Source organism: Choloepus didactylus, chromosome 14 (assembly GCF_015220235.1).
Source record: "Choloepus didactylus isolate mChoDid1 chromosome 14, mChoDid1.pri, whole genome shotgun sequence".
Lineage (NCBI taxonomy): Eukaryota > Metazoa > Chordata > Mammalia > Pilosa > Megalonychidae > Choloepus > Choloepus didactylus.
Genome location: NC_051320.1, coordinates 18,040,996 through 18,060,059, shown reverse-complemented (window position 1 = coordinate 18,060,059; position 19,064 = coordinate 18,040,996). Strand labels below are relative to the sequence as shown.

At 42.0% G+C, this 19,064-nt stretch overlaps 2 protein-coding genes across 3 annotated transcripts in view; one reads left to right on the top strand and one right to left on the bottom strand.

Moving 5' to 3' along the window:
* ASPH (aspartate beta-hydroxylase) overlaps positions 1–16,579 on the top strand; it is a 234,941-nt gene extending 218,362 nt beyond the window's left edge. Inside the window, exon 24 of the mRNA XM_037803594.1 lies at positions 13,668–16,579. Coding sequence (XP_037659522.1) covers positions 13,668–13,818 — 151 coding nt within the window. The 3' untranslated portion in view covers positions 13,819–16,579. The remainder of the gene's footprint in view (positions 1–13,667) is intronic.
* CLVS1 (clavesin 1) overlaps positions 15,052–19,064 on the bottom strand; it is a 199,282-nt gene continuing 195,269 nt past the window's right edge. For both annotated transcript variants that reach the window (XM_037803591.1, XM_037803592.1), the window contains exon 6: positions 15,052–17,666. In XM_037803591.1, coding sequence (XP_037659519.1) covers positions 17,579–17,666 — 88 coding nt within the window. In that variant the 3' untranslated portion in view covers positions 15,052–17,578. The remainder of the gene's footprint in view (positions 17,667–19,064) is intronic.

Below are 19,064 nucleotides of genomic sequence, written 5' to 3'. Positions count from 1 at the left end.
TCCAAAGGGGGAAGATGGGAAGATGGGTTAATAGGCTGTGATGGTGGCCCAGCCAGGTAATGAGAGGATGCTGGAAAGACATGGATAGGAGAGAGCAAATTTGACTCAAGTGAATTTTGTGCTGGTACAAGGGAGTAGAGAGTCCAAGATGACTCCAATTTCAGTCTTTGATCCGTAGGAGGAGGAGAATGCTTGAGCAGATATTGGGAACATGGGAGGAGTGAGGCAAGTTCAGGGGAAAGGATAATGTGTGCATTTTGTACACATTTCATTTAGGTTGGCATTGGAACACAGCACTGGCAACATTGAGGAGGTGGTTGGAAATAGAGGCCTGACACTCAGGAGAGAAGTCAAGACTAGTAATAAGATTTGAGAGTCAGGCTTAATGGGAGGCTCCAGAGGAAGCCTGAGAGGCAGTGGAGTGATGAAAGAAGGAAAATAATCCTTAGACACATCTACACTTAAAAGACCAAAAGAGGAGGAAAATCCAAGAAGGAGATGGGGAAGGAGAGGGCAGGGTTGGGAGGACCAAGGGGAGGAAGCAGAGATGGGTGGACAGGTAGACATTTCATCCAAAGTGGAATGAATCTTGTGGAACCTTTGGGAACTCAGTTGGCAAATATTAAAAAACAGTGACCTTCCTTTAGGGCTGCAAGATCTCTTTACCAAAGGGAAGAGGGACAGGGACCTGGTGGGGAATCCAGGGAATATGGAGAGGAGGTGGGGGAATGTTGGGGGAGGTGAAGGTCGGCAAGACAAGTTGTGAAGATGGCTAAGAGCTCTGTGCCTTGTTCTGTGAGTACTAACTTAGGATTTTAAGATTTGTTCCTCTTCTTTCCTTTCCACTCCCCCTTCTTCCTTTCCTTTCTTTCTTTTCTTTCCTTTCTCCCTTTCTCTATCTCTATCTCTATCTCTATCTCTAGCTCTATCTTTCCTTCTTTATTTCATCCCTGTCTGTTTTGCTCATAGATAGGTGGAGCACAATCACTTTGACAAAAAATCTTTTTAGAAACCAGAGGGGAGAAGAAAAGGAATGGAACTGATCCCATTCATCAGTGACCGGGGGCAGTGAGAGAAAGCCCAGGCTGGAAGAAGGGATGTGGCAGTCAAGGAGGGGCAGGGGGGCAGTGCTGGGGCTGAAGGGAGAAGGCACAGGTGGCTCAGGATGCAGAAGGGACTCTGGGAGACCCACCCAAGTCACCCATCAACAGATGCCTCCCTCCCCCCTCGCCCCCCCCAAGTGGCCTTCTGGCAAACACCTGCAGGACTGAGCTTGATCACTGGAAACAGTTGCCAAGTCCTCCCCTCAAATTTAAGACATGCTGGGTTCACTGTCTTCACCTACTGGAGATAGGCATGGTAATAAGCCCTGATCTGCAACTCACTCTAGGGGAGATCTTGAATAAAGAGCCTGAACTTGGCAACCCCTCCATTCCCACCATGTGAAAATACAATCCACTGCACATGGCAGTAAGGAGCTTCTGCTAACAGACATTTGCAGACCTTGTTCAAAAGTAGCTGCCACTCACCTCCCTACTGTTGGGACCATTGTACAGAGGGTGAAATGCTTCATGTTCTCTCCTGCTTGTAGGGTGTTCTGGTTTGCTAAAGCTGCTGAAATGCAATATACTAGAAATGGATTGGCTTTTATAAAGGGGATTTATTAGGTTACAAATTTACAGATCTAAGGCCATAAAAGTGTCTGTTCTAGTTTGCTAATGCTGCTGAAATGCAAAACACCAGAGATGGACTGGCTTTTATAAAAGGGGTTTATTTGGTTACACAGTTACAGTCTTAAGGCCATAATGTGTCCAAGGCAACACATCAGCAATCACCTTTACTGGAGGACAGCCAATGGTGTCCGGAAAACCTCTGTTAGCTGGAAAGGCACGTGGCTGGCATCTGCTCCAAAGTTTCAAAATGGCTTTCTCCCAGGACATTCCTCTGTAGGCTGCAGTTCCTCAAAAAATGTCACTCTTAGTTGTTCTTGTGGTGCTTATTCTTTCTTAGCTTCTCCGGATCAAAAGTCTGCTTTCAACGGCTGTCTTCAGACTGTCTCTCATCTGGAGCTACTCTCTCAGCTTCTGTGCATTCTTCAAAGTGTCCCTCTTGGCTGTAGCTCCTGTTCAAAATGTCACTCATAGCTGCACTGAGTTCCTTCTGTTTGTCAGCTCATTTATATGGCTCCAGTGATTTAATTTAGACCCACTGTGAATGGATGGGTTAACACCTCCATGGAAATTATCCAATCAGAGTCATCACCCACAGTTGAGTGGGCCGCATCTTCACAGAAACACTCAAATAATTACAATCTAATCAACACTGATACGTCTGCCCACACAAGATTACATCAAAGATAATGGCATTTTGGGGAATGTAATACATTCAGACTGGCACAGTGTCCAAACTAAGGGATCAACAAGAGGATGCCTTCACTGAAGAAAGGTCGATGGTGTCCAGAACACCTCTGTCAATTGGGAAAGCACATGGCTGGAGTCTGCTGGTACTCTCCCAGGATTAGCTTCTAGTTCCCATGACTTTCTCCAAAATGTCTCTGGGCTTCTCTCTTGGCTTCTCCCAGGGGCAAACTCTGGATTACATATCTTAGCTTCTCTCCAAAATGTCTCTCTCAGCTTCTTTCTCTTGGCCTCTCCCAGGAGCAAAACTCTAGATTTCATCTCTTAGCTTAGCATCTCCAAACATCTTTCTGTCTGTATATCCAAGTATCTGTGTCTGTGTCTCCTCTGAGTGCCATCTCTCTCTGTCTCTCTCTCCCTCCCTCCCTCCCTCCCTCCCTTCCTCTCTCCCTCCCTGAACTCTCTTAAGGACTCCAGTAAACAAAGACCCACCTTGAATGGGCAGGGTCACATCTCCATGGAAATAATCTAATCAAAAGTTCCCACCCACAATAAGTCTGCCCTCACAAGACTGTATTAAAAGAACATAGTCTTTTTTGGAGTACTAAATTGAAACCAGCACATTCCACCCTCTGGACCCCAAAAGACATCTTCTTTCCATATGCAAAATACATTCATTCCATCACAATAACACAAAAGCTTAAGTTATTTCAGTAACAATAAGTAAGTACAAAGTCTTACCAAAATCAGTTACAGGCATGGTTTGTTCTAAGGCAAAATTCTCTTTCTTGATAATTAAAACAAGTTATCTGCTTCCAGTATACAAAGGAGGGGCAGTCATAAGATAAATGTTCCCATTGCCATTGGGAGAAATTTGAAGGAAAATAGGGGTCACAGGACCCAAACAATTCCAAAAACCTACAGGGCAAACTCCGTTAGATTTCAAAGTCTGAGAGTCACCTACAGAATGACATTTTATTATCGGGGCTTGAAAGAATGGGAGTTCCACCCTTTCTAAGGGCTTTTGTGGCAGCCCTGTTCTCTCCAAACTCTGGGGTGATTGCTGCAACGTATCAAAGTATTGGGGAGCCAACCTTGGACTCAGTTCTACATTCCTCAAGTATCTGAGTGGCACCCAGACTCTCGGCCATCCTGGGCCCATGCTCAACCCCTTCAGAACAGTGGCCAGGTTCTCCCCAGTCCCCAGGGAATGTGCTCCACCCTCTCTGAGGCTTGGGCACCAACACTTTTCCTGAACAACAGAGCGGTCAAGCTCCCTTCAGTTCTCCAGGCATCTGAGATCCCTTAGGTGGCAGCACCCTTGAACTCTTGGGGCAAACTCACCCTCTTCACATTCATGAGTCTTCACAAACTTCACCCAGAGTTTCTTGACTCCATACCTCAATTTCCATGGTTCTGCCTTTGAAGTCATCTTTCCTTCAATTTGTCCCTTTTCTGTCCTTGTTAGTCCAGACTGGCAGCGATTCCATTCATGCAGATCTCACACACACAAAAAATTTGTTGGTTTCCCATGCAGCATACAGGGATCAAAGCCATCAGACAATAAGACTTTCCACAAATCCTTTCTGGAAAACTCCGTTTCCAATCCTGATTCATACTGAAATGGCTGGCTGCTTCTAAGTTCTGTTAATCCTCGGGTGGGGCACTATCCTCTGGGGTTTCACTTTCTGGAAGCCCAGAATTTTCCAGACCATCAATTTCTTGTTTTTTTTTTTGTACCCAAGAGTTCATGAATTTTCCACTTTTAGTTTTCAGATCTCTTCAGGTAAGTATACCAGCTCATCCCTTTCAAATTCTACCTTCCATCCAACACCAGGATACAATTTTGCCAAATTCTCTGCCACTTTAAAACAAGGATTGCCTTCCTTCCAGTTTGCAATAACTCATGCATCATTTCTGTCTAAGGCCTCCTTAGAAGTATCTTTAGCATCCGTATTTCTACCAACAGTCTCTCCAAAGCAACCTAGGCTTTTGCTGTCAAGCTCCTCACAATTCTTCCAGAATCTTCCCCTTATCCATTTATAAAGCTGTTCCAACATTTTTAGTATTTGCAGATTGCAGCACCCCACTTCTCTGGTACCCATGAGCTTCAGTGCCCTTCCTCCCCGTTGTGGGTGCCAGTCAGGATCATTCTCCATGGCCCCACTCTTGCACTTGCTTTATGTTGTGTTATATCCTCATTCTTAATCATCCTAAACTCAAGGATGATTGGATTGGACTTAGTAACTAACTTCATAACAAAAACAGTGTTTTTCATAGAGAAGTGGGTCAATCAGTGCTGTGTAATGTTTATTAGTGAAAATTGCTAACTATTTAAATAGTAGACAGTTGCATTTATAAATATCTGAGGACAGAAAGAGTGTAGGATGAAATCTGGAGGTGTCATGCTGTGATTGCAGACATACAATTGGCACAGAAAGAGAAACAGATACCAAGAAATCAGGCTTCCCTGTGCTAGGCGCTAGGAAGCCATTTTTCAGAGTTTCTCAACTTCCAGAACAGGAGGTTATTTGCAACAATTTGTGCATTGTAGTTCTTAAGTATTAATAATCAGATTGCTGTTTCTTCCACACTATGGGAGTTCTGCCAGTATGTGTGTGGTTTATATTTTCCATCACTGCAAAACATATTGCAGCTCTTTCATCTGAGGATGAGCTCACAGGTTTGCAGACATTTGTTACTATAAACAAAGTCGTCATGTAAAATTAATAAATGCCTCTGATTACAAAACTGATGCATGATCCTTGTACATAATTTGAAAAATGCAGATAAGCAAAATGGAAAAATAAATAACATCTTTGATCCCAATACCCAGAGATATTGCCCAGACACTTTTCATATATGTATTGATTAGATATGATGATGATTATGGATGATAGCAATAATATATATTGAGCTACCATGTGCCAAGTACTTTTCTCAGCATTCTGCATATATTAACTCGTTTAATCCTGACAACAATCCTAAATAATTGGGATTACTAAAATCCCTACTGGACAGCTGAGGAGGCTGAGGTGTAAAGATGCTTACTGAGCTTAGTAAGTATTGATATTGGAAGTGAAATCTGTCCCGGAAATCTGGCTTGAGAGTCTGTGCTCTAAGCCACAACCCCATAGCCTCTGTATAGGTTTTGGGGCTTGTTTAGAGGTTTGTTGTTATTGTTTACAAGATTAGGTTCATGCTACACCCACCAAGTGTTCACTTGGGATGCTGATTTCCATTTAGACACAGCTGGGTAACAAGTAGAGAAAGCAGCTGGGGGGATCTGAGTTTCTGAGTTGTGTCACCCCAGGCAGGCCATACTTTGGCATCTATAAGATGAGCTCAGTAGCAATTTTTTTTTTTTTTGATTTTTATTCTAGTAACATTTATACAACCTAAAATTTCCCCCTTTTAACCACAATCAAATATGAAAGTCATTGGTGTTAATTACATTCACAATGTTGGTGCTACTACCATCACCATCTATTACCAAAACTTGCCCATCACCCAGAACTGAAACTCTGTACCAATATTCCACTGTATGTGGATAATACTATATTTTGTTTATCCATTCTTCAATTAATGGACACTTGGGTTGCTTCCACCTTTTGGCAATTATGAATAACGCTAAGAACATCAGTGTGCAAATATCTGTTTGAGTGCCTGCTTTCAGTTCTTTTGGGTATATGCCTAGAAGTGGGATTGCTGGGTCATTTGGTAATACTATACTTTCATTAGCAACCCTGACCCAGAGCTGAATGGAATTGAGTCAGTGGAAAAACAAGTCACCAGCAAATGGGAATTAATTGTTACCCTCTTGGGGTGGCTGAGTTGTGAAACAGAGCTTGGGGTGATTCTAGGGAGGAATTCTTTCTTTCAAGTCTTCAGGAGAGCTTTCCAAGGCATGAGGGACCGGTGAGTGTTGGCCGCGCAGGTCTCCCAGGGACTCAGCCTCAGTACCTGAATCATCCGCCTGAAATGTTGGACAAAACCTGTGTGTGTCCAGGAAACCATACATTTGTCACTTAGTGTCAGAACCCAAGATATGAAGTGGCAACAGGCCATTTACTTCCTCTCTGTCTTATTGTAGAAATAATAGCCTTTCCCCACATATCTCAAGTGTTTCATTGCATATATTTTCATTAATCTCTCAAATTTCCAATTAGGATGGTTGTGTAGAAGCCGTGCTAAAATGTTAGCAGTAAGAGACTTAATGTTTTTTAATACACCAGAAATTATTGTTCATTGAGACTATTTGTTTTGGCTTTCATGAAGTGTCCAAGAAGATAAAAATAAGTCTTTTTCCAATTCATATTATGGAAATTGCAAATTACCAAATCATTTAGAACCAAATATTTTCTCTTCTGTCTTTGCTAGTTTCCCTGAAATCAGAGATGTCCCGTTGCACAAAATGTACCCCTCTTCTGTCTGAGTTGGAAAGTGCCATTTTCCACAAATCAATACTAAAGCCAGCCTTCCTGGGACTGTAGAACAAAAATAGCGTTTTTCAACTAGATGGAATGTTTTCCCAGGGGTTTCTTTGTTGTTGAATAGTAATTTTGTCTTCTGTTTTCTTTCATCTAAGAAACTTGGGGAATTAACAACATCAAAAAAATGTCTTAACCCCTGTTCTATTAGAATGATAGTGTGTGTGTGCACCTTTTTATACCTGCAGATATAATTAATGCACACGCTATACAAATGTGGACACCTCCACAGGGACTGGAAGTTCCTACATTGAAATTGATTGTGTTCCAAGCATTCATTTGTTGAACTGATTGTTGAGAAGTTGGAATGCATTTTCCTCTGGCAATAATAAATGATGTGGAGGTTCCCAGGCCAGCCCCCCAAAAACCTTTTTAACTCATAATGTTTATTATTAGAGCTTTAGAACCAGTGACTATATATAATAATGTGTTCATGGGAAAATGCTTCCAGAGTTTTAACTTCAGGTTTTAGGGTCATATATTCTTATAAAAACATGTTAAGGGCCCTGAAGTCACATGACCTGGGTTCAAATCCCATCTTCCTCTGTAACTTGAGGCATCTTGCCTCAGTTTCCTGATTTGTAAATTGGGAAGAATTAAAGTATATCTTCCTGCAGTTTTGAATATTGAAGTAATCCACATACAATGCACTCAGCACTGTCTTTACAAAGTAAGAGGTAGTAAATGCCCTCATTAAATCTGAGCTATTATCATCCCCTTACCTCACTGCTGCGGAAATGGCTGCAGACAGGGAGTGAACCCATCACAGGAGGTTCTTGCCCGTGGAGTCTGCACTAATGGGTGAATCTGGGGGCTGTAAGTCGAGGCTGGGAGGGGCCACGGCTGGTGAAGGGATGGTGCAGATGGGGACGGTGATTGGGGGTGCCTGGGAGCCAGGAGGGATGTTGGGGAAGATGAGGTACAGCAGGGGTGCTACTGAGAGCTTCTCCCTCCCCTTTCTCCTTTTCCTGCCCATCCTCCTCCACAGAACAAGAGATACAAGAGAGGGGAGGGGGTGACCACCCCATCTCAATGGCCTCGTGAGTTTTCTCTCCCTCTTCCTTTTCATTTTCTCCTTTTTTTTGGCTTTCTCCTCTGTATTACAGGCCTCTCTGCAGCTGGGTGGCCTAGGACCAAAAGAGGAAAGTCAAAAGCTACAGGGAGAAATTAAAAAAAAAAAAAAAAAAAAGCCAAGAAATTGCACAACCACAACAGTGTTAAAAAGCTAAACCATGGACTATAGTTAATAGTACAATTATAAAAATGTGCTTTCATTGATTGTAACCAATGTCCTGCTCCAATGCAAGGTATTAGTAGTAGGGGTCTATGGGAACCTTATATTTTATGCATGACTTTTTTGTAAACCCACAACTCCTCTAAAAAAATGGCTCCAGGGAGAGGCAGCATAGGGGGTGGACAAGAGGGCTGAATCTGGAAGGTGGGCCTGAGAGGAGTCCCCAGGCCTAGTCAGGGGACAGGACCCCTGCAGCAGCCTCTGGGACCAGCCCTAACTAATAAGAGCCGTGTCACATATCCTTCCTTATTCCTGAGCTCTTTGCCTCATGAGTCAGGCCTCTAAGCCAGGGGCTGGCGAGGGCTGTAGATATGCAGAGCCTGTTGGGAAAAGTGGTTCCTTGTGAAGTTTGCCATCTGTTATTGAAACTAATAATTTGACAGTGAAGAAAACAGAAGTACTATACCCATTTTCCAGATGAAAGCTTGTTAAATACATCATGTGAAATGCAACATGAAGGCTGAAGGACTAATACCCAGCTTGGCTCAGAGAATTAACAGAATGGTAGCACTGAAAGGATCCTTAGGGGCCACCATAGCACAAATGGGGAAACTGAGGCCCAGGGTGAAGTGGCTTTGCTGTGGCCACACAGCTCGTTGGCAGCAGTCAGAACCAGAACAGAGATGTCCCAGCTCCCAGAAAAATGCCTTGCCTGTAGATGGATTATGGATATGTGTTTTTCATCTCTGTATTAAGAGAAAGAAGAGGAAGTGGTGATAGTGCAGTCATACATCACAATTACAGTATGCACCAGGATTTCCAATGGAGTCAGAAGTGAGGAATTTCAGTAAAACGGAATTAATAAGAGCAGTGTCACATATCCTTCCTTATTCCTGAGCTCTTTAACCCTTTTCTGTATTCCACTCAGCCTTGTTTAAATGCCTTACAGGCCTCCTCGTCATAGTAGCTACAAATGCTGAGAATACCCCCCAGTACTGTGATCTTGAGCTGAAATCCTGGGCTGTAACAAAGCAAGTCTAGTGAATTTCTACTTCTGCTGCTGAATTGCAATATCATTTCCGAATTCTTAACTTTCTCCATGCGATTCCTTTGCTGGAAAATTAGAGCCATATCATTTGCTTACCTCAGAACAAAGCAAATTTTGCTGTGGTATTATCTGTAAAGTTGTTAGGCGGAAGATTCTGTAAGCACCTAGTATCATTACTTAGCCTTATTAATATTGATGGCAATTCTATGACAAAATTATAGTCATTAAGTATGCATTTCCATCATTATATCATTATTATCGTAATTACAGTAATTTGATAAATTGAGGGATTGTATAATCTTGCTTTGTCTTGTGGTCAGATATTCTTTTATTTTCTGGCAAATGAGAGAAGGTCTTTCTTCTCTGTAAGGGTAAGATGAAATTCTAAAAGGGATGGGCTTGTAGCCCCAGGGTCCTGCTTTTCTGAGCCCTCTGAGAATGGCCAGGCGGGCCTTCGGAAAGCTTCTCTTCAAGGCTACTCTGAAAGCCTATTCTCCAGAGAGTTTTTCCGTATCACAGTTGGAGCATAACTTAATAATATATGGTAGAGCTTTTCTCATAAATCAAGTAGCCTAAAAAACTTCTTTGCATTCCAACTACAGTCTTTGTTTTTAGCTCGGAAGGGATCTAAAGACCTTTGACATCTTTATGCTTCTGCCCTCTTTTATTACATAAAACACTCGTCCTTTCTCAGGCAGGTGACCCATCTCAAGGTTGGCCTCAGAGGCCCTTCAACTGGACAATGTTTGACTGTCTTTCGCTTTCCCCCTTTAGGTTAGGTAGGGCTGCACTCTCAGTCATTCTAGCTCTGGTAACTGATTGAAAGACGTCATTTAAAAAGTATTTAGAGGAAATCTACATTTGGGTAGTAAGTGAGTAATTAAGCATCTTTGCTGTTTTCTGGGAAAATATATGAAAGAAAATGGAAGGGCAAATATAAATCAAATAAGACACAATTCCCCATATAGCTTTTATGGTCCTAAAGAACTCTATTTAAAAACCCTTTTGAATTCCTCTCAGATTTCTTGTTTTAAAAAAACAAACAAGAGTAATGGTTTACTCTAGCCTATATTTGCTTAATAAATCTGAAAACTACAAGCTAATGGTTCTCAGATTCCACTCTTATAGTTACTAGTGTTCTGTGAGAACCAACATGTTCCAGTATTAAAAGCTTTTCCCAATTCACATGGAATTTAAGTTCATGAATGGAATGCTCAATTTTAAGGTCTTCTCCAAAAAGCAATCCTAAATCTTTGGCTTTGTTACATCTATCAGAATCTAGTGAAAAATGTCTTTTGTGCAATCTAGAATTTTCTATTTAGTTATTGTTAAGTACATCCAGAATAGTATGTAGCTTCTATGTTCTCTGCCACCCAAAAAACTTTGAGACTCACTGTCATTGCTGCACAAAGTCTATTTCTCAGACTCTCTAAAGATTTCTAATATCTTACCCCCTCAGAAGTTTTCACTTTTCTTAAATGAAGGCAAATTCCATAGGGAATAATGCAAAGGTAAATGTTGGTAACATCATACCACTTCCCAATATTATCAACTCTTTTCCTTTTCCCTATTTTTCCTACTTTTTCCTTCTGCTTCTGTTATAATCACTACCATTAACTGAGTATCCACTTTGTGTGAGCCAATTTGCCAGTCCTCACATCGACTCGGCAGATGAAAATAATGAGGACTCAAATAAGTCATCCACCCAAGGACACATACATAATAAATGGCAGGGTCAAGAGGGTGAAGTCCTCCTCCCTACAAAGACTTAGCCTTCCCAGCGTGCTCTGCTGCTTTTCTCCCCTTTTCTCTTCTACCACATGCTCTCTGCCTTCCCTTTTGAGTGCACTCTTTCCCTTCTCTTCTGCCTATGCTGTGGGCTTTTCAATGGTACCACCGACTTTGCTCAGTCCCTCTGATAACACTAAGACCTAGAAAGTGCCTGCGCCAGTTTGTATATATTATGTCCCCCCAGAAAACTCCATATTCTTTAATGCAATCTTGTGGTGGCAGATTTATTAACCTTTCTGAGTGTTGCCATGGAGATATGACTCACCCAGTTGTGGGTAATACCTTTGATTAGATTATTTCCATGGAGGTGTTATCCTGCCCGTTCAGTGTGGGTCTTAATTAAATCACTGGAGCTTATAAGTGCTCAAACAGAAGGAGCTCAGTACTGCAGTTGAGAAAGACATTTTGGAGACGGCCGTTGAAAGCAGACTTTTGCAAGCCCAGAGTTTGCCTGGGAGAAACTAAGAGAACACCCCCAGACCCTTAGAGAGAAACATCCTGGGAGAAAGCTGTTTTGAAACCAGAACCCCAGAGCAGATGCCAGACACGTGCCTTCCCAGCTGACAGAGGTTTTCCGGATACCATCAGCCGTTCTTCAGTGAAGGTATTCTTTTGGTGATGCCTTAGTTTGGACAGTTTTATGGCCATATAACTGTAAATTTGTAGCGAAATAACTCCCCCCCCTTTTATAAAAGCCAATCCGTTTCTGGTATTTTGCATAATAGCAGCATTAGCAAACCAGAACAGTGCCCAACTCCATATTGGGTATAGATCATTTCACTTCTTTTTCTTATTGTCATTTTTATTTTTCTTTTCTTAACTTGCCTTTTCAAGTTTGGTTTTACATGCTAATGACTGCATTTTTTACTTATTCTGTCATTTGCTTCTATATACTGTCTATATACTTCTGTCCTTGGTTCCCATTGGATGGAACTCTATTGTCTTTGAACTTCCTGGGGAATTGTATCCAAGAGTCCATCCACACCTGTGTGCTGAGTGCAAGATATTAGGCCAGGAGTGTGAGACAGCACAGAAAAGCGAAGCAGTGCTGGGAGGGAGGAGAGCAAAAGTAGAGGTTTGGTCCCAATTTGCAAACATTACTTTTTTAGTTATCTTTAAATAATTAGAAATTTTATTGTCAGATCCATTCAATATGTCAGTCTCAGCTGTCACAACCCCACCCTCACCCCCATGCCAGGGGCGTCTGGCAATGATTGAAGATATTTTGGGTTGTCACAGCTTGGCTGGGGAAAGTGCTACTGGGATCTAGTGGGTAGAGGCCAGGGCTGCTGCTAAATATCCTAAACATCAGGAAACCCACCCCCTACCCAATAAGGTATTATCCAGTCCCAAAGGGCAATAGTGCTGTATTTGAGAAACTGCAATATGTTATATTACTCAATTTAATATTGATTAATCACCTAGTAATGAGCATAGAAAGACACATACTGTCTTTCTAAGGAAAGCTACCTTATAATGATGCAATAACTTGAACTCAGGCTAGCATTTTCTATCCTATAATTTTATTTATTTGCTAACCCAGGATATAAAATTTCAAATGCTTGGGTGGAATTTGAATGTCTGTAGATTTCCTAGTGAAAATTTCATTTTAGAAAGGTAACTTAGCATGTAATATATTTCCAATTAATATTTATTTTATAAAGAAGAGAACATTAGCATGGCTAATAAAATTTCTTTGGATTTGAAAGGCATTATGCAGTTGTCCCTGCACATTTCCCTTAGTCCCTGTACATGTATCTTTTGAGGTAGTGCTGGAAGTCCTAAAGGGTGTTTGGCAGCATTGACAAAAAGTATTCCACTTGCATAGCAAATAACACTAATAATATAAACAAATGAATTCCCACTCTGCCCATTTTCCTCCTAGGTAAGAAACACCTAATTTGTCATCTGCTTCCTGATTCATGGGTTTAGTAAATAAATTATTCTCTAAACTACTTTTTTCCATAAAGTGGAACTTTAACAGCTGGAAGGAGTTGAAATGAGAAACCTTTGGAGGTGTTCCGGCGCTGTGCAGACTTCCTGAGGGGCACTGCAATGCCTGAGACGTGGCCACTGCCTGTCGGTCAGGAAGATGGGCCCTCTCATGACCACGGGCAGTGGAAGTCATCCCTCCAGTCTTGCATTTGGATTCATGTTTTAAAATTATGTTTATTTAGCATATGGGCACATAAAGGATAAATCACCCTCTGCTCCCACCCAGCAGAAAACACGCACAAACGCAAGGTGTATGTGGAGGGGCAGGGACCCAGCCCCCCATTAGTGGTTGGAGGGTGCGACCCTGTGAGTCAGCAGCCCCAGTCGGGAAGGGGCCCGCAGCGTTGGGCAGGCTGTCGCCCCCTGCCGGCCCGAAGAAGAGCGTGCACCAAACAGCCAAAGGGCTCCGTGGCCAGCCCCGCCCGGTCCAATCTTCCTGGGAGCCGGATGCACCGCCCTTCCAAGGGCAGCGCAGGCTCTCCATGCTTGACGGTGAAGATCAAGGTGATGGTGGTATTCCTCCATCACCAATCCCCTGCCCTTTGTGCATCTTCAGTGTTGAGCCATTGTAAGAGTCCTGGAATTCTTTCTTACTCATCAAGGAAAGACTAAATTCTGGCCAGGTCTACTCAGCTATTTGGTTCTGTTGACAGGTTGTCATAAAAGTGACTCCCTGCACACAGACGTAATTTATCCCCAGGCATTTGAAGTGTTCAAAGCTTTACTCAAAGATCCATGTTTCTCCGTTCCAGGACCTGGGAGGAAGGCAAGGTGCTCATCTTTGACGACTCTTTCGAGCACGAGGTGTGGCAGGACGCCTCTTCTTTCCGGCTGATCTTCATCGTGGATGTGTGGCACCCTGAGCTGACCCCCCAACAGAGGCTCAGCCTTCCTGCAATTTAGCATGTCTTGTGGCTGGGGACACCTGGGAGAGAGGCTGGCTGGCTGCCTTTCCTGGTTCCATCTCCTTGGAAGCAGGGACAGACATTTGAACTCCAAGGCTCTTAATTCCCTTCACTTGCAGCCTGAAAAATTCTAAGCCTCCTCCTAGGGTTAGAAAACACTAAAGCGAAGATTTGCCTAGCTCCAATTTGTTTAGAAAATACCCTGCTTATTTCATCCATGACAGCACCGAGTGGATAACATATTTAAAGTGAATATATGATAGCTTCTACCTTGCCAGCCAAAGATACTTTTTTTACACCTAGAATAGGTCTAAATCAGAGTACAATGAGAATATATGTAGAAACTGTGAATGGAGAGCTTTAGTTTATAAATTTTCTATGCAATTATATTTTTCTAGGATAGCTAGATATTGTGTCATCATGTACCACTACTTTTTTGTTGGTTTTAATGATAAGCTCTGTGAACATCCTTACTTCTAGCTGTTGTATGGAACTTTCCCATGAACTCAGACTTTCCTCTTTTATTAATCCTTTTTAGTAAAAGACACTCATAAGAAAGCAGCTATTTTAATTTCCTAATATGAAAGGGAAAGATGTAATTATGCCAGTGTTTGTGAACTGTACGAAGCCCTACCCGCTGAGTCTATTTTGCTTTTTTGTCATCAGTGAGAGTGAGAGTCTTAATTAATTTCTCCCCTCACTATGCTAATGGTTGGAGCTAGTGACAAAAGCTTATTTCTCACTAAGAGGAACTTTTTACCATGAAAGAGGACATGGAATCTTTTTATATTAAGTGATAAAAATGTCACGTGTATTTTTTTTCAATGCCAGGTATTAGGGCTTGGGGGGAAAAAAGTAAAGTTTCTCAAAGTAAAAATTTCCTTTTAGGATTAGGTAGATAGATGACTGCTAAGGAATCTGGCTGGCAACCTCTTTGCTGTCTATCAAACAGGGTCAGGGAATCCAGAGTGGGTTTGCCTGTTGTAGATCCACGTGAGTGACAAAGAAACAGCCCTTCATTCCTTGAGGGGATTCCCCACACAATTTTGTGTAAATATGAAGGATGGAAAAGTGGAAGGTCACTAGGAATGCCAGGATCTTTGTCCTGGATGTAGGGGTCAAAATTGTTTTCCTCTTTGACAGAGTTTAGAAGACTTTCCATCTCCCTGGCTTGAGAAAGTTCTGCCATTTAAACATCAAGAGACACTTTGAAATAGCAATTATTATCCACAGTTAGTTTTAATATTACCCACAACATAGAAATAACATTTGAAAAATGATCTTGCCTACTCATTCCAAAGATGATCAAGTCGTTAATGTAGTGAAGTATAAATTCATTCAGTTTTGTCTTTTTTGAATGAAAGCTAACTCGAAATGTTGGCTATAAGAATGTAATGATATTCATGCACTGAATTCTAAGCCAGTATGAACAGAAATGATGAAGAAATGGCACATAGTTTACGAAATTTCATTCACAAGTAGGGAAAACACTTGTGCTTTCTTTTCCATCCAACAACAAAGGAGAAGGCTTTCTTTCTCTCTCTTAAAAAACAGTTATTTATGATTCAAATTGACCCTTCTTGCTGGTCAACCTTAAGGACATTTGCTTCCAGTAGAAGAGTCTGCAAAATATTTGTCCTGTTCCCTTCTGTTTTGCCAGTATTCAAAAATCCCACTAAAACAGATGAAGAGGCATGGGAGGAAAAATATCAAAGTTAATTACCAAAATCCAGAAGAAAAAGGAAACTCCTGAAAAAGCAAAAAGGTATTTGTGTCCTTCAGGATTTATTGAACAGAGGAAATGACTGGACAAAGGACGATACAATCCAATGTTCTTGAAGTAACATTCACGTTGCTTCTTGAATTTGGTTCTCGGATGTATATTGCATATGCAGAAAGAAAATTCAAACAGAAATTTTAATGGCTGAACCATCATCTTACATTCATTTACAGAAATTATGGGATAAAGTAAAAACTAGCTCTTAGCTTAGTAAATATAATATGGTATTGAAACTTTGGTCACTACAGTAGGATTCTAAATAGTGTCAACTGAAAAGCCAGAATTATTATTACTGTTGCAAAGTGTTGGCAATAATTAATTCTTGGATTGTAAATCCAGATAATGAAATGGATTTCCTACTTTACTTTAGTTCCTCTTTCTTCCCTACATCTTGGAATTTAAGACAAGTATTTCCATGAATTATTTCAGTATTACTGTTTTGTGATTTGAAGGGCCTACACAAAATGAATTGGTTTTATTTATACTATGATGCAGTTGCTTGAGAAGTATTTTTAATTCTACTTCAATTTTATTTCATCAAGAGTGTACTGGAATATAAAAATTACTTGTTATTTTTCTCTACCAGTAGAAAAAAATTAGAACATTAGATCCATTGAGAAAGAGATGTGAAAAATGGTACAATTAGCAATACTATCTATTGGGGGTGTTATGACCAGGCGAACCACCTATTTCCTGTGACTTGTTCAACTAACAACTTAACCTTCCTCAATGCTTAGAATGTAAAATCATATTTTCCACTTGACATTGAGTGCCAACTCATCATGTGAATAAATGCCCATGTCGTGCAGACGGCTCAGAGACCAAGAGATATCTAAAAACATACAACTGATTTTGGAAAACATGGCACAAGTAAGGCTATCATATCCTATGACATCAGTTTATTTTGTATCTAATTCCCTTTGAATGGGTGGATGGGGATGCCATTTCTAAAGAAATAAAAATGATCTTTGGCATTACATCCTGCATTCTTAGCCTTCTCTCACTTTCAGTTCTTGCACACTTAGCCATTCCTTCAAAAGTAAGGGTCTTCCACCACTACAGAATCTCTACCCTGTCAGCAATACCATTAACCGATTGCGGGAGGGTTGGGGGTTAAATGGTTTGATAGCACATTCTTGTGCTGTAGTGACCCAAGTGAGGCAACTCGAATGGATTCATTAACCACTGACTGTATGTTCAGGGAGATTCCTCTCTCTCCTCAGACACACAGTGGACTCTCAGGCGTTAGGGCTGCCTGTGGGAAACCACACTGCTAAAATGAAACAATCGTATTTCAAATGCTATGTGTCTTCTTTTAACATCAGCTATGCCAGTCAGCTGGTGTCCTGTTAAAGGATGTGACGTCAAAATCACTTTTGCAGGATATCACAATAAGCCAACTCTGTCAAGAGCGGCCGCAGTGAGAACATACTCTTAGGTGGAACAATTGGATGCTGGTGATGAGGTCAAAGAAAGAAATTCAATCAGAATGGAAATTACTGGAGCTACTCTTGCCCCAGGGCTTTACGCTACATTGAACAACTATGCACAGTTTAACTCTGATGTATCTACTTAAAAATGCACTTAGTCTTAATTTGCAAAAACTGGAGAGGATCTCTGTATGATGCCTTGGGAAAATCCTTGTCCTAATGCATGTGTGTATCAAATTTAGGTTTTCTTTCTTCAATCCACCTAGTACCATAAATATGGGGGGGGTGGGGGGATTGTGTTTACACCAATGCCTTGTATGATCTGCCAATCCCCTCACTGGGGGAACAAAAAAAAAAATCTCCCAAGTCTTTGTTCAACTTTGGCTGCCCAGACGGAGGACGGTGACAATTCTTACTGGGTGGCAGAAGTGGAGGCCTGTGTCGAGCTGAACGCACGTGTCTGTGTAGGTCAGTTGCTCATGTGCTTCCTGGGTGGCTGATAGCACTGAAGGCTGGCGATGTGGGGGGCATCTGGGTGACTGGGGGGTTCAGTCCAGAGCCAGGAGCGGCTGAGTGTTCTCGTTCTCTCCTTTCTCCTCATGTTTCAGAGTCCCAGCTTCTACCACAGACTGAGATCTAATACGAGGGGAGAGGAAAAAACACGATTACAAACAATTCATGGTGGCAACAATTTCAAAAACTTGGGGAGCATTCAGATTTTATGCCCCCCTTTGCTTTTTTTTAATCAATATTTCATTAGCTAAAAGAATGTTTTAAAAATTATGTGCAGGAGGTAGCGGCCAGGCACCGTGCTGTGGGGTCGGGGAGGGAAGAGCAGCTCCTTCCCTGCTCCCCCACTTTGTTCCAACCCTGGTCCTACTGCCTGTTATATCTTCATTTGTTTGAAAAGTGAAACCTCCACACACATTCACGCACACTCCCACGTGCCCTGTCTGTGAGCCCCAGAAACTTCTAGTACTTTGCCTCCTCCTGTCCCCAAGAGTCCCCCTCCCAGAGGCCACTGCCTGCCACACTGGGGCTGGAGTGGAATTTAAACCTGTTTCCTCAGCTGTAGGGTGGCACGTCCCAGGGTCTCACCAACCCCAACCCCTTGGCACAGGGGCAGACAAAGGAGACAGGAAGGTGTTTCTGGAAACCTGGAAGCACTGCAAGGTGGCAGAGGGGTCCTGAGAACCCCGGAGCCCCCAGGGGCCAAAAGGGCACAGCGATGGGTGACATTGAACCTGGGGAGGGAGAGAAGATTCCTGGCTATTAGGAGAAGGGGAGGCCACAGACACCCGACCATGTGTGTTAGAAAGGCAAGGCAGTGTACCCACCACCTGCCATCCTCTCCTGGCCCCATGTGCTCACTCAGGATGGGGGAGACACTGGTTCCCCTTTGCTCTTTATTCAAGACTTTCAAAACAGCCACATAGACTTTGCTTTTTTTCCCCCTTTGTATCCCTGTTTTTGTTGGTTTTGTGTTTTCTGTGCCTCACTTTTATGGAGAGCAGTGTTTTGGAAGCTGGGAATCTTCTTCGCAGAAATAGCTTGTATTGGTAGAAGAAACACAGCCCTGCCTCATGTTGGATGTGTGGCCTTGGGAAAATTATTAACCTATCAGGCCCCAGTGTCAAAACATTCTATAGATCTTGATATTGTAAAGTCAAATGCTGTTGGATTGATAATATTTTAAAATATATTGTAGAGCCTTTGTTTCTCAGGATCATGGGAAACCATCGTGCATGATGTTAAGATAATGGGCTTTGGAATCAGATTGCAGACTGTGGCCCTTATAGGCTGGGGAGCCCTAGGGGGTATTCCTGAACCACTCTGGGCTTTTATTCTCTGACCTATAAAACAAAAGAACTATTACCTACCTCCCATGGTTGTTGATAAAGATTAAAATTAATCATATACATAAAGCATTTGACACACAATTTTAGAAACAGTCTATAGGGTGCTTTCCCATCACCATTTTTGTGGTAGGGAGAAGTGATCTTTAGTTTCTGATGTGCCCTTTACATTGGACTA